Source organism: Delphinus delphis, chromosome 13 (genome assembly GCF_949987515.2).
Source record: "Delphinus delphis chromosome 13, mDelDel1.2, whole genome shotgun sequence".
Classification (NCBI taxonomy): Eukaryota; Metazoa; Chordata; class Mammalia; order Artiodactyla; family Delphinidae; genus Delphinus; species Delphinus delphis.
The window spans coordinates 48,173,769-48,188,350 of NC_082695.1; the positions used below are offsets into that span (position 1 = coordinate 48,173,769).

The 14,582-nt window shown below is 38.3% G+C and overlaps 1 protein-coding gene across 1 annotated transcript in view; it reads left to right on the top strand.

Moving 5' to 3' along the window:
- The window catches only part of ASXL3 (ASXL transcriptional regulator 3), a 143,288-nt gene that overhangs the window by 43,243 nt on the left and 85,463 nt on the right, over positions 1–14,582 (top strand). The window contains exon 4 of the mRNA XM_060029529.1: positions 8,046–8,167. Within this exon, the coding sequence (XP_059885512.1) occupies positions 8,046–8,167 (122 nt within the window). The remainder of the gene's footprint in view (positions 1–8,045; positions 8,168–14,582) is intronic.

A 14,582-nucleotide genomic window follows, 5' to 3' on the forward strand; every position in this document is an offset into this window, starting at 1 on the left:
ACCATGTGTTTATCTAACTCCCTTTCTCGTACACCGGAGTTCTCTTTTCTATGTTGAAGAATGAAGTAGTAGTGCCCATGAATGAAACAGTTATCCTTGACCTGTACCAACCTTTTAATGATATTCTTCCTGCATGCTTTTTCTCTGTTTCTCATTTTCTAGGTGGGTTCCTGTATTTCTGTGTAGATGTTTCAGGAGCTTGCTGCAGCGTAGAAGATCACAGGTGTCGTGCGATAGAAGAGAATAGCTTCTAATGTTTCCCCCCCTCACAGCAGCTTACTGTGTTATTACTCTCCATAATTCTGAGAGGAATCTGTGTTGGTTCTCCGGTAGGAGCAATTAGGTGGTTAGAGGCTGGTACCTGTCAGATATGCTTTTCCTATTAAATATTTTCATTTCTGGTTTGAGTTTCTCTTTTCTTGTCTGAGTTTAAAGGGATATTTTTATGGATACCCAGAGGTACTAGTATAACTAAATTGCCATGATGATAAATTGAGTGCTTGTTAAGAAGGATTCCTGTACCTTCAGTTCCTCCTAGTTACCTGTGGAGATTCAGTGTCCTGTCCGATGCAAACCAAAGTGTTTGTGAACCATTTGTGGACCTTGCAATTAAATCATGATACATCCAGTTCCAGAATATCAGATGAGCATCATTTGTAGCAATATGATATCAGCCACCCAAATCTTTAAGGTGTCCGGCACGATTACATCTTATGGAGCACGTTCTTACTGATACACATGGCTGGTATAATTATCATCTATTCTTTATTCCTCCTGGTTTATTTTGCTCCCTTTTCTGTAGACCTCTTCTGAGTAAGAAGAGGACTTCATTGGCCTAGTGAAGCAGGCTGTGAAGTATAGTAACATTTTTAGTTATATTAGATATATTTTATTCATAGAGAATGTTCAAATATCAATACTTAAAATGTTTAGACACTTAAAAGTCTTCAGGGAAAACTGCTGTTTCCATTGTTTTATTGCTATTATTTCTCTATTTAATTGCTTGCCTCTCATATCCTTTGAATGTTCTCTTTTAATGCAGTAAGGAAAATTGTTTCAATCTAGTTACCTAAACCTATCTTGGAATAAGGACTGCTTTGAGAGAAGTGGTTCTCCTTAGTATGGATCCAAAAAGGATTAAGGAATTGTCTTTCTCTGAAAGAAATTGAGTCCTGGAAATATTTAGTTGGGGTCACATGGGTTTGTCTGGTTGTCGTTAAGTTGCCTTTAACAGTTTTGGGCATATATTTTGTTGCTGTGTTTATCCAGAATATCTGATATGCACAATTTCAAATGTAAGTATGGTACATAAGACGTATTATAATACAAACATAAGCTTTTTTGATTATTTGCCAATCTGGGGATACTTTTGAATTACCTGCTTATTGATTTTTTAAAACAAATTTTAGTTGTCACCACTAGGTCTTCGTAGACTTGGTTTTTCTCAGGCAGAATTAATAGCTCTACACCATTTTTTTTTAAATGTATTTTTAAGAAACCTGTGGTCTCAAAGTCAGGTCTTAGGTCTTAGTCACTGTTTTCCCATGCATTTTATACAGTCCTTGGCATGAAGGTGCTCAATAAAAGTTTTACAGTTGAATGAATGATTAATAAATAAACAACTAAGCCCCCTCTAAGACCCAGCCCTCTTTTAAAATGTGATTGAATTCTCACAGTGTGCCATGGTATTATCCCTAATATACTGTGTGCTCTTCAATTTCAATTTTATTTATAAAAACTCTATTAAGCCTATAGTGTATGTCAGGATCATTTTGATAGAAAACTGTTTTTTGATTTGAGTGCATCTAGTCTGATTGTTCAGAAAATCGAAAGGAAGTGGTCAGAGGAAGAACTGATAGAAGTGAAGTTGGTCAAAGGATGCTCTTCTCCCTGCCTCCATTAGCCCTTTGAACCCCGGTTACCTTAGATAGCCAGTCACTTAGTGTGTAGTTTAATTGACATATAAAGATTAATATCTTTGTTGCAGTGACTCTCTTGTGCCCAGATCCTGGGCTTTTGTGGTTCTGCCCCCACCCAGCTCCTGCCATTTCAAGTAAACATTGTGATTTCTAATTTTGACTTTTAAATGATACTTATTTCACCATGCAAAACCTCCAGACTGTGACTGTTCCTCTTAAAATAAGGCAACGAGTAAGGATGGCAGAAGGAAACGTATCCACGTTTAGTGGCAGGTCATACGACTTCCCAGCTGACTTGCATAGGATGTTTTGTAGTTTGGTTTTTCGTACTTTCCCTAATTGACTGTAGGATAATTTAAAAAATTTTAATGAAGTTTCTGTTTTCAAATGTTAAAAATTCATCTTTTATGTATACTTTTGCACAGTAAAAAACTATGCATTGCTGACCTCCCCGTTCATGAATTCTTGTTAAAAACGGTAATTGAGGGCTTCCCTGGTGGCGCAGTGGTTGAGAGTCCACCTGCCGATGCAGGGGACACGGGTTCGTGCCCCGGTCCGGGAAGATCCCACATGCCGCGGAGCGGCTGGGCCCGTGAGCCATGGCCGCTGAGCCTGCACGTCCAGAGCCGGCGCTCCGCTAATGGGAGAGGCCACAACAGTGAGAGGCCCGCGTACCGCAAAAAAAAAAAAAAAAAAACAGTAGTTGAAAGTTAACTTCAGAAACAGATACTTTAGATAAATTTAATGAAAATCAGATTGGACAGTTTAGTTTAATAAACATTTATAGACCAATGGCTCTGTGCCTGTCTTTGCACAGAAATAAGTCCCTGAGTTGCTGGGCCTGTGGGTGGCAAGGCAGACGCAAGCACCAGTATTGCAGGGACTGTCATGGATTCATACACTAAGTTCCAAGGAAAGGGTGGGGAGGATTAAGTCTGCCTCGGAGACTGGGATAGTCAAGAAAGCTTTGGGGAAGCTGTTTGAGTTTGGTCTGCCGAGTTTGCTAGGCAGAAAGGTGGAAGAGGGACGGTCAGAGCGAGTGAGACATACAGCAAGTATCTGCGTTCAGGAAATGGCACAAGGTCTTGACTGACTGGATCAGAGAGGGTGGCAGTTGGGAAGGCAAGCAGATGTGAAACTAGAAATAAAGACAGAGTCAAGATTGCATTCTGCTTTCTCCCTTCTTTGTGTCTTGGGCTAAAGGTCAGAGCCCTCTTGTATACCTGTCAGTGGATTGGTACTTAGATTGGGGGGAATGTCACCCATACCCTATCTAGCACTCAACTTAAAAAATATGACCTCTAAGCCATATTTTCCAGTTCAGTCACATTGTCAAGTTGAATGGTGAATGAAAAAGAAGGGAGAGAGGGACAACTTGGGACTCTAAGAAAAGAGGCTGAAATCCAGTCTTGTTGGAACACAGTCAGCAGTTTCTCTAGCCTTCTAGGCTGTCCCATGGTTACCTGTAATCCTCCGTCTCCCTTTGGTCCCAGCCTTCTAAGTAGAATATTTTGGAGGAGGGGTTTGGGAATCTGAGGGTGAATGAGAGTAGAGGTAGGTGAGCAACAGCTACTGAAAATCCCATTAACTGAATTAAAAACTAGCAGATTAGCTTTTAACTATGCATTTGGCTTGCCTGGTTTGGGCAGGCAAGCAAAACGTAGACAGAAATAATATTTCTGTACCTTTTAGCACATGTTTTCTCATCCTCGGCTTGTCCAGCTGTGAAAAGGGCAGGCAGTCTTGTGGGGGTTTCCAGGTATAAAATCCTGGCATGCGTTTTGTGATGGTGCCAGTGTACAGTTAGGAAAAAAAAGAAAAAAAGCTTCTATTCTGTCCTGAATGCCAAGAAGATATCACTTTCTAAGCTGCATGTCAGTGTTATATAATTATTGGATAAAACATCTGTCCTAATTCTTCACTCTCCTGGCTCCTGTTGTAACTTCACATACAGGGGATTTCCCCTGGTCCTTTCTCGAACATTAATTTTTCTTTGGCTTATATTTTAGAGGCCAAACTCAGCCCCTTAGATAAATATTCAGGCAACTGTTTAAAAAAAGCCCTGTATTATTTATTTATCACATCTGTTAAGAAAGCTGCAAGGATAAAGTAAAAGTGAAAACTGTGTGTTTTGTCAGAATATGAATATGCAAGAATAGGTTCAACTACCTGTCAAACTATGGCAGTTTTGAGAATCAGCCGCCCTCATCAGATACATGGCAGAAGAATGAATAAAGTCACTTAGATGCTCATGTTTGGGGTCTGTATTGTCAATGGGCGTGCACACACACACACACACACACACACATATGCAGGCACACTGTTTGGGGCCTATAGATGCGTTACATTGTGTCCTAATCATTTTTATTCTTGAATTTTTTCCCTTTAAAATAAGTTTTAGATCCAAAGGAACATTCATACATTTTATTTTCTATTACACTTACTTTCTTAAAAGTTCTATAATTATTTTATCAGAAATAAATAATTAGGGAAAATGGTTTGACCCAGAGAAATAGGACCAACTTCAGAAAGAGGAATCGGGCATCAGGTAGGAAAATGACTCTGTAGTAAAGGAATTCTCATGATGCTTCACTTGGGTCTAGGCTGGAATGTGAATGTAAGATAGAGTAAAACAGAGTTGAGGTAAAGGAAATTGAATCACCTCAAGAAAAAACTTCACGGTATTCCTTGATGCTTGTTTCAGTTTTATTGTCCTGCCCTCCAGCTGAAATTCTGGTAAAGCTGAACAGAATCTCTCTTTTGGAAACACTGTATGTAAATATATGTGAATCACTATTAACATAGTGCAGTAGTGAATTTAAACGACCATTCAGCGTACACTGAAATAGGTATCACAACACCCTGTGGTTTCCTAGGTCAGAAACAAACAGAGCAAGTCGTAACTTAGATATCTATTATCCTCAGGAAGTGACAGCTGATTGTATACTGCTTATTGTAGCAGTCACAAAATATAAGACATAAAGCTTTGATTACATCTACACTGATTCGGTATTTGTTGTTTTTTCGATCCTGCTGCACTGAAGTTTACCTTTGAAACACTTATGAATAAAATCATTTCCTAAGAAAATTAGTAAATTTGTTTCTATGTCCAGTAAGCAGAAGCATTCTCCTGTTTTCCACACATTTCCTGAAACCCATGTACCGCATTTGGTTATCCTTTTTAACTACCATTAAGTTTGTATTTTTCTAGGTGGCAACACGAATTTAAGAATGTGAAAGTAATGAAATTGTATTTGCTAATGCGCACTTTACTGCTGGCTGGGCTTCCATTCCATCCATTTAGGTCTGTTCATTTGGGATCGTATATCCTGCCTGCCACCTTCCTCTCACCTCCCCAGTTTGTCACACTTCGTATCGACTCCAGAACATTGAAAAGGCCATCTATGTAATCAGTACAAAAATACATTTATCTTTAGAATATAAATCGATGGTTATTTCTAATATTTCTTGATAAGTAAGCTTTGGCAAAGTGTTACAAATTAGTGATGATTCCAAGGAGAGAAGCCTGGAAGCCATAGTTTACGCAAGCAGTGTTATAAAATGTTTCGTTACTAGAACATTTAGACTCTTTTAAGCGAAAAATGTCATATTGTGTTAAATAGAAAAAAGTTACCTGGTCTTAAACTCAAGGACTTCTCTCCCTGTATCCCTGGGCAAATCCTTTGGCAGCTTCAACCTTAGTGTTTCCTGGGCCAATCGCTCTCAGTTTTTTCTTGTCAGAGCTCAACGTCTTGTTCCCTGTACCCTCATTAACTTCCTGTTTCAGGTCCTCCAACATGACGCAAGGAAATTAAACTTCTTTAGACATTAAATTTTTTGTATCAGTTCTTGCCCTTGAAGCCAGATCTTCTAAGCGGAAGATTATGGACCTGGCCTTGGACCCCAGCTCTGCTGTTTCACTTGGCTGTGTGACCATGGGCAAGTTATTGACCCTTTCTGAGCTCTAGTTTTCTCTCTTGAATGTGGAGATGATACTTTTCCATCTCGCAAGGAAGCTGTGAGGATGAAATGAGATCACATGTCCAGCACCTGGCATTAATAACTAACAATTATTTTATCTTCCAAAACGTGTTCATTTTGGCTTCCTGATTACTTTCTGTTATTAAAACAAAACTTGATTAACTCTTTATTCCAAGTATGCTCTTTCATGGACCACATGTTCATTTCTAGGCAACATGAGCTTGAGTCTGTCTAAAGCAGTGCTCTCGACACTAACACGTGTATATGCCTCCATTTTTTTAACTCTTATGATTTTTGCATTTTATTGTATCTGTTTCATATCAAAATAAAATATTTTAAATAAGCATTGAACTACAGTTAGTAACATGGAGGCTAAAGTATTTGGTGGGAGATGTATTGATCTTTTTTCTTTTTAGCATCTTTATTGGAGTATAATTGCTTTACAATGTTGTATTAGTTTCTGCTGTATGACAAAGTGAATCAGATATATTCATACATATATCCCCGTATCCCCTCCCTCTTGCGTCTCCCTTCCCGCCTCCCTATCCCAGTCCTCTAGGTGGTCACAAAGCACCGAGCTGATCTCCTTGTGCTATGCAGCTGCTTCCCACTAGCTATCTGTTCTACATTTGGTAGTGTATATATGTCCATGCCACTCTCTCACTTTGTCCCAGCTTACCCTTCCCCGTCCCTGTGTCCTCAAGTCCATTCTCTACGTCTGCGTCTTTATTCCTGTCCTGCCCCTAGGTTCATCAGAACCATTTTTTTTTTAGATTCCATATATACATATGTATTAGCATACTGTATTTGTTTTTCTCTTTCTGACTTACTTCACTCTGTATGACAGACTCTAGGTCCATCCACCTCACTACAAATAACTCAATTTGTTTCTTTTTATGGCTGAGTAATATTCCATTGCATATATGTGCCACATCTTCTTTATCCATTCATCTGTTGATGGACACTTAGGTTGCTTCCATGTCCTGGCTATTGTAAATAGAGCTGCAATGAACATTGTGGTACATGACTCTTTTTGAATTATGGTTTTCTCAGGGTATATGCCCAGTAGTGGGATTTCATATGTCTCCATTTTTGACTAGAATCATTTTTAACTCCTCCACCTTCCTTTAAAACTCAGGTCAGAATCCTCCCAAGTTACTGTTCCTTGGAAAATTTTCTTGGATTAGCGTAAACCCTGGTGCCCTGAAGAAGTCTTATTTTGAGATTTTACAATATGTTCTCAAGCTATTTTCTTCTGTCGAACTTCCCCTTGCCTCCTGTATTTGACATATGCCTTCGTTCTGCCACTAATCATAGTGCTTCCTCACTTTGATTTTCCAAATAAACTCCTCCCATCAAGTGCACAGAAAAGGCCTGCATCTACACTGCTGCCAAAGTGTGAAACCTGGTCTCCTAGGTGGAATGTCTGAGGAGGCCAGAAAGAAGCGTTGGAGCTCCAGCACAGGTGTCATAGAGCAGAAAGTGACGGTGGGCTTGACTTGCATAGACTAGGTGCCTGGAAAGCTTGACTCTGGTAAAAAAAATAAGCAGATTATATTGTAGTCGGCAGAGGACATGATTTTCTTGAAAGTAATTATCTTCAGTTGACACCCAGCATCTCAGATTTCATTTCTCCTTCTCCATGCTGTTTGCCTTGACCCATAGAAGAGGATACACACACCCCAGTAGACCATAGATTCTATAGAAGGAGGGCTGTTAAATAAAAGAATCATAGTACCTCTGAGGTTGGTAGATTGAAGACAATTTCATCAATGTAGATTCTTTCTTCAGAATGCTGTGCATTGCCCAACCTCCCTACTCAGCTCCAGAAAGTACCTACTGACTCCCAACTCTTGAGATAGATATTGTGTTCTTTTTTTATGTCTATACAATAGCCCAAAACATAGAAATTATCATCAATTGGTGGGTAAGGAAACCGAGGCTTAGAGAAGTTCAATGTAACCGTGGCCACACAATTATTAAATGATCCCTTCCTTTAAATCGAGATACTCTTCTTTTTACTGTGCTATTTTGCCTTATTTTACGTATCCATTTTCAATTGGAGAAAAGCTCCAAGTGAGGTAATTACAGTGGCGATAAAAAAAGGAATTCAAATTAGTAATATTATTATCTCTCTGTTTCTAGTTTGTGCAAAGCAGGTAACTGATGAGGCATCTTCCACTCGAGATTCAAGCCTTCCTAACACAGCAGTGCAGAGCAAGTTAGTGTCTTCCTTTCAGCAACACACCAAAAAGGCTCTCAAGCAGGTAAGGTTGCTGGCATTTCTTCTTTGTCCCTCAGTTCTGCCTACTTAAGGTAATGGAAGTTATGCATAGAAAGTAAAATAAATAAGAACATAGTAATCAGAAAGCAACAGAGATGTCCTAGGTTCAACTAATCCCTTAATATTCAATACGCTGATTTTAATCTATGCTAAAAACTAGGAGAGGCTTGGCTCAGACCTTTGATGTAAAATAGAAGAGGGAAAATGTGTTTGGAATCATATAGAACTAAGATTTTGTGTGTGTGTGTTTTATAGCAAGTATATTGGGTTCATACATGCGTTGCATATTTTAAAAATAAAGTCTCCGTTTATGATCTTGTGTTTATCTGATAGTCGACGTCAAAATAAATGTAATGTCTTTCTTATTACTGAAATGCGTTGTTATAAATAAGAAAAATAGCAATCGTGCCTTGCTTGTATGTAGGCTATCCATTAGTGCGTTTGGTGCTGAATAGAGGTCAACTTTGCAGTATCATCCCAACATTACGTAAGCAGTCTTGAGTTGTGTGTCCTTGTCCAGAGACGGTGCTGGGAAGTGTGGTTATAATGTTGGGCTCTGGGCTCAGACATAAGCTGCTTACAACCCTTGCTACTGTGTGACTCTGGGTAAGCCACTTCTCTCCTCTGAATCTTAAACTCCTTCACTAGAAGATGTAGAAAATAAAAGTACCCTTCACATGGGAATGATCCAAGAATTAAGTGAGGTGATACACTGAAAGCATGTGGTAGAGTGAGTGGTCCATAATAATCACTCAATGAACGTTACCTTCTGCTACCCACCCCAGAAATGCTGAATGTGCCCAGAAGAAATGAAAGAGATGCTATGGTTAGAGGGGAACATTGCATGATTGTGATAGTAATAAGGTCAATAAATATAAACCTTACATATTTAGTCCTGAATTCATGGTTTTCCCTTGTTTAACTGCTTTCCTCATTTTTTATTTTCATCCTTCTGAGACAGCCACCTCCACTTCACCCCTCGCTGACCCTTACCAAGTCTAGGAATAGACGTGTCATTCTAAGTGATATATTTATAGCAAGAAGGAGAAGCCATGTTTTTCAATAAAGTTTAAAATGTTTTTAAAGTCCCACCAGCCTGTAAAGCTACTTAATATTCACATCCAATCCCCTAGACTTAGAATGTCTCCACCTCCTCCTCTATTACAAACCAGGAAACTTAGGAAAGAAACTTAACATTTTTGTAGTGAATTCTGTTACTTGTAAATTCCGTGTTAACTACTGAAATCGCAGTATTTCCTTTCATTGGTATTATATTTAGGGTAGTAACAGTGTTTCGTCCTACAGAGGTCAAATACTCTTCACTGAGCTTGCCATTTGTATCATTGCTCTTGAGAAATGTTATAGATGCCAAAGAACAAAATTGAATTCAGTGTTGAGATCCCTTTTTAATTGGTGAAATAAAGAATGTATGATGGTAGGGAAGCCTGGAAAAAGGCTGATTCAGGTGGCAAATAGGATGCAGGTACTAAAACACTAACCAGGATGGAACGAAAGATACAAAACTGGATACTGGTAACTGGAGCATTTAAGAAACATGGATGCAATCATAAATGAAACTCATACTTCTGAAAAGCAGTGATTTAGAAAATGTGTATACACTGTGAAATCTTCCTCCGTGTGAGTGTAAAGATTAACATTCACATCTCTGTATTGCCATGTCTCATTATTTTTTACTTTCTTCATTTTGATTTCGTATCCTTTGAACTTTTTTTTTTTTTTTTACAGTTACTAAAACATTACACAGCTTTGAGTTAGTGGGTATTTTTGTTCGTTTATTTTGTTTTGTTGTAGAGCACATGTTCGTGGGAAGCGCCACTTGCTTGATTAAGGGCTAAGCCTTGTTTTAAGAAACCTGCCCTGGAAGCTTCTTAGTGTCCTCAAAGAGCTCTTTATCAATGTCTTAAAACTTCTTGTTGTATAACCAAGTAACAAATTAATTACCCATACAGTATGGCACAATCTATAGCAGATATGCTAATGTTTGATTAATAATGAAATTCATACTGGAAATACATTTAGAAGAAAAGCTGTTCTTGCAGAATTTTGCCCAGATTCCCTGTAATTGCTGAGTTTCTTAAGACAGCATTTCAAAAATTGACTGAACATGCGGCATTTTAAATTGTAGCAGCCTCAGCAAATCTGCAGCTTTCTTTTTGATAGTTGAATGGCTGTGACCATGTAGAATTCTTTGTAAGTGTGTGTGCCGTTATATATCCATATATATATATTTTTTTTCCATGGTTGTGAATATGTTTTGTGTGTACACGTACAGGCACAAATCATAATCTCACCAACGTAGGGCCAGCCAAATAACCTAATAATAATTACATTAGCTGTCATTTATTTTTATGAATTCTAGACATTATTCTCTGCATTAACAGGCCCTATGCCGTTTAATCCTCATACAAATCCTTTAAAAGAATCCTTTAAAATATTTTTCAAATGAGGAAGCTACCGCCCAGAGGAACTTACACAAGACTGTCCAGTGAGTAAATCTTGGAGATGACATTTGAACCCAGAGTCACGGTTTCAGGTTCTGCCTTCTTAACTAGTAGTTCCTTTTAGCATATGCTGTATAATGGGATAGATGGATTTTTGACATGATCCAAGGAAATCTACATTCTTGAGTATTTGTATAATGCAAGGGAAACATAGTCATTAAGAATATTATTTCCTAACAGCACATTAAAAGGATCATACACCATGATCAGGTGGGGTTTGTTCCAGGAATGCAAGGATTCTTCAATATACGCAAATCTATCAATGTGATAAACCATATTAACAAACTGAAGGAGAAAAACCATATGATCATCTCAATAGATGCAGAGAAAGCTTTTGACAAAATTCAACACCCATTTATGATAAAAACCCTGCAGAAAGTAGGCATAGAGGGAACTTTCCTCAACATAATAAAGGCCATATACGACAAGCCCACAGCAAACATCATCCTCAATGGTGAAAAACTGAAAGCATTTCCACTAAGATCAGGAACAAGACAAGGGTGCCCACTCTCACCACTCTTATTCAACATAGTTTTGGAAGTTTTAGCCACAGCAATCAGAGAAGAGAAGGAAATAAAAGGAATACAAATCGGAAAAGAAGTAGTAAAGCTGTCACTGTTTGCAGATGACATGATCCTATACATAGAGAATCCTAAAGATGCTACCAGAAAACTACTAGAGCTAATCAATGAATTTGGTAAAGTAGCAGGATACAAAATTAATGCACAGAAATCTCTGGCATTCCTATATACTAATGATGAAAAATCTGAAAGTGAAATCAAGAAAACACTCCCATTTACCATTGCAACAAAAAGAATAAAATATCTAGGAATAAACCTACCTAAGGAGACAAAAGACCTGTATGCAGAAAACTATAAGACACTGATGAAAGAAATTAAAGATGATACAAATAGATGGAGACATATACCATGTTCTTGGATTGGAAGAATCAACATTGTGAAAATGACTCTACTACCCAAAGCAATCTACAGATTCAATGCAATCCCTATCAAACTACCACTGGCATTTTTCACAGAACTAGAACAAAAAATTTCGCAATTTGTATGGAAACACAAAAGACCCCGAATAGCCAAAGCAATCTTGAGAACAAAAAAAGGAACTGGAGGAATCAGGCTCCCTGACTTCAGACTATACTACAAAGCTACAGTAATCAAGACAATATGGTACTGGCACAAAAACAGAAAGATAGATCAATGGAACAGGATAGAAAGCCCAGAGATAAACCCATGCACATATGGACACCTTATCTTTGATAAAGGTGGCAGGAATGTACAGTGGAAAAAGGACAGCCTCTTCAATAAATGGTGCTGGGAAAACTGGACAGGTACATGTAAAAGAATGAAATTAGAACACTCCCTAACACCATACACAAAAATAAGCTCAAAATGGATTAAAGACCTAAATATAAGGCCAGAAACTATCAAACTATTAGAGGAAAACATAGGCAGAACACTCTATGACATAAATCACAGCAAGATTCTTTCTGACCCACCCCCTAGAGTAATGGAAATAAAAACAAAAATAAACAAATGGGACCTAATGAAACTTCAAAGCTTTTGCACAGCAAAGGAAACCATAAACAAGACCAAAAGACAACCCTCAGAATGGGAGAAAATATTTGCAAATGAAGCAACTGACAAAGGATTAATCTCCAAAATTTACAAGCAGCTCATGCAGCTCAACAACAAAAAAACAAACAACCCAATCCAAAAATGGGCAGAAGACCTAAATAGACATTTCTCCAAAGAAGATATACAGACTGCCAACAAACACATGAAAGAATGCTCAACATCATTAATCATTAGAGAAATGCAAATCAAAACTACAATGAGATATCATCTCACACCAGTCAGAATGGCCATCATCAATAAATCTAGAAACAATAAATGCTGGAGAGGGTGTGGAGAAAAGGGAACCCTCTTGCACTGCTGGTGGGAATGTGAATTGGTTCAGCCACTATGGAGAACAGTATGGAGGTTCCTTAAAAAACTACAAATAGAACTACCATATGACCCAGCAATCCCACTACTGGGCATATACCCTGAGAAAACCGAAATTCAAAAAGAGTCATGTACCAAAATGTTCATCGCAGCTCTATTTACAATAGCCCGGAGATGGAAACAACCTAAGTGCCCATCATCGGATGAATGGATAAAGAAGATGTGGCACATATATACAATGGAATATTACTCAGCCATAAAAAGAAACGAAATTGAGCTATTTGTAATGAGGTGGATAGACCTAGAGTCTGTCATACACAGTGAAGTAAGTCAGAACGAAAAAGACAAATACAGTATGCTAACACATATATATGGAATTTAAGAAAAAAAAAAAATGTCATGAAGAACCTAGGGGTAAGGCAGGAATAAAGACGCAGACCTCCTAGAGAACGGACTTGAGGTTATGGGGAGGGGGAAGGGTGAGCTGTGACGGGGCGAGAGAGAGTCATGGACATATACACACTAACAAACGTAGTAAGGTAGATAGCTAGAGGGAAGCAGCCGCATGGCACGGGGATATTGGCTCGGTGCTCTGTGACAGCCTGGAGGGGTGGGATAGGGAGGGTGGGAGGGAGGGAGACGCAAGAGGGAAGAGATATGGGAACATATGTATATGTATAACTGATTCACTTTGTTATAAAGCAGAAACTAACACACCATTGTAAAGTAATTATACCCCAATAAAGATGTTAAAAAAAAAAAAAAAAAAAGAATATTATTTCCTGACACAGACTGACACAGGGAACAATATTATTTCCTGACACAGGGAACAATGTGTTCAGTATCGGCACGTATTAAAGGGAGGTACTTGGATGTGTTAGCTTTTACCGTTTTACTAGAAGTATATTCTGAGTCAGTGGGGTTTTAGTAGTTCAACTATAGCTTGTCCAGCGTAGATTCTTAGAAAGAAGTAGGTGAAAAAAAACCAAAAACAAATCCCAGTAGCTTTATATGCATAAGTATAGTGAAGAAAAATGATTGAAAACAAACCTCATGCAAAATAAGCCAGACATAATTTCCCAGCTCTGAAGCCCTCACCCCCACCCAAAGCGTGATGCTGCAGAGAGTGGGTGCTTTAACTTTGCACTGCTGTTGATTGCAGTGTAACTACAGGCTGGACAATATGGAGGCGATAATGCCCCTTGGCTGTTGATGCAGAGTACTTTCATTGCCCCTAATATTTGGGTCCTTTTAACTTTCTAATCATCAAAACACTAGTTAATATCGTATGTTGGGTGTAATTGCATGAATAGCATGTTGTTATTTCAGTAGTTATATTTCTGAATAGAATCTTCACGCTAAGCATATTCAGAAGCCTCTGGAGAATAACAGATTGCTGATTATTACCTTGTTCCCTGTCTTCTTTCTGCCTTGGTATTTTAGCTTTAATAATCCTAAAAGGTGTGAAATGATTAGAGTTTGAATTTCAAGGAAGCATAATTAAGAAAGATTAAATTTGGGAAGTTTCTAAACAGCAGAATCAAATACAAGGTTAAAAAAAGGATGGGTTGAGGTCTGTTATGATGGGAGGTAACATGATGGAGAACAGAACCTTTCTGTGTTGTTCTTGTTGGTTTCTTTGACTTCCTGCATTATTTATTTAGGGTGGGAGAGTTTATTCATAAAGTTGGAGATCCTTTTCCTTCCTCGTATCGCAAAACAGACATATTCCTGGTATTTTGCTTTCGCTCTATATGTTTGACCAGTACTGTGAAATTCCAAAGGTTATGTTGCATGATAGCAGTTTCTGGACGTGGGTGTTGACATTTAGCATTCTAGCAACAATGCACATTGTTGGTGCCTGACACAGCCAGCTGTTTCATATGTGTGTATTTCTCATTATTTTTGCATTCAC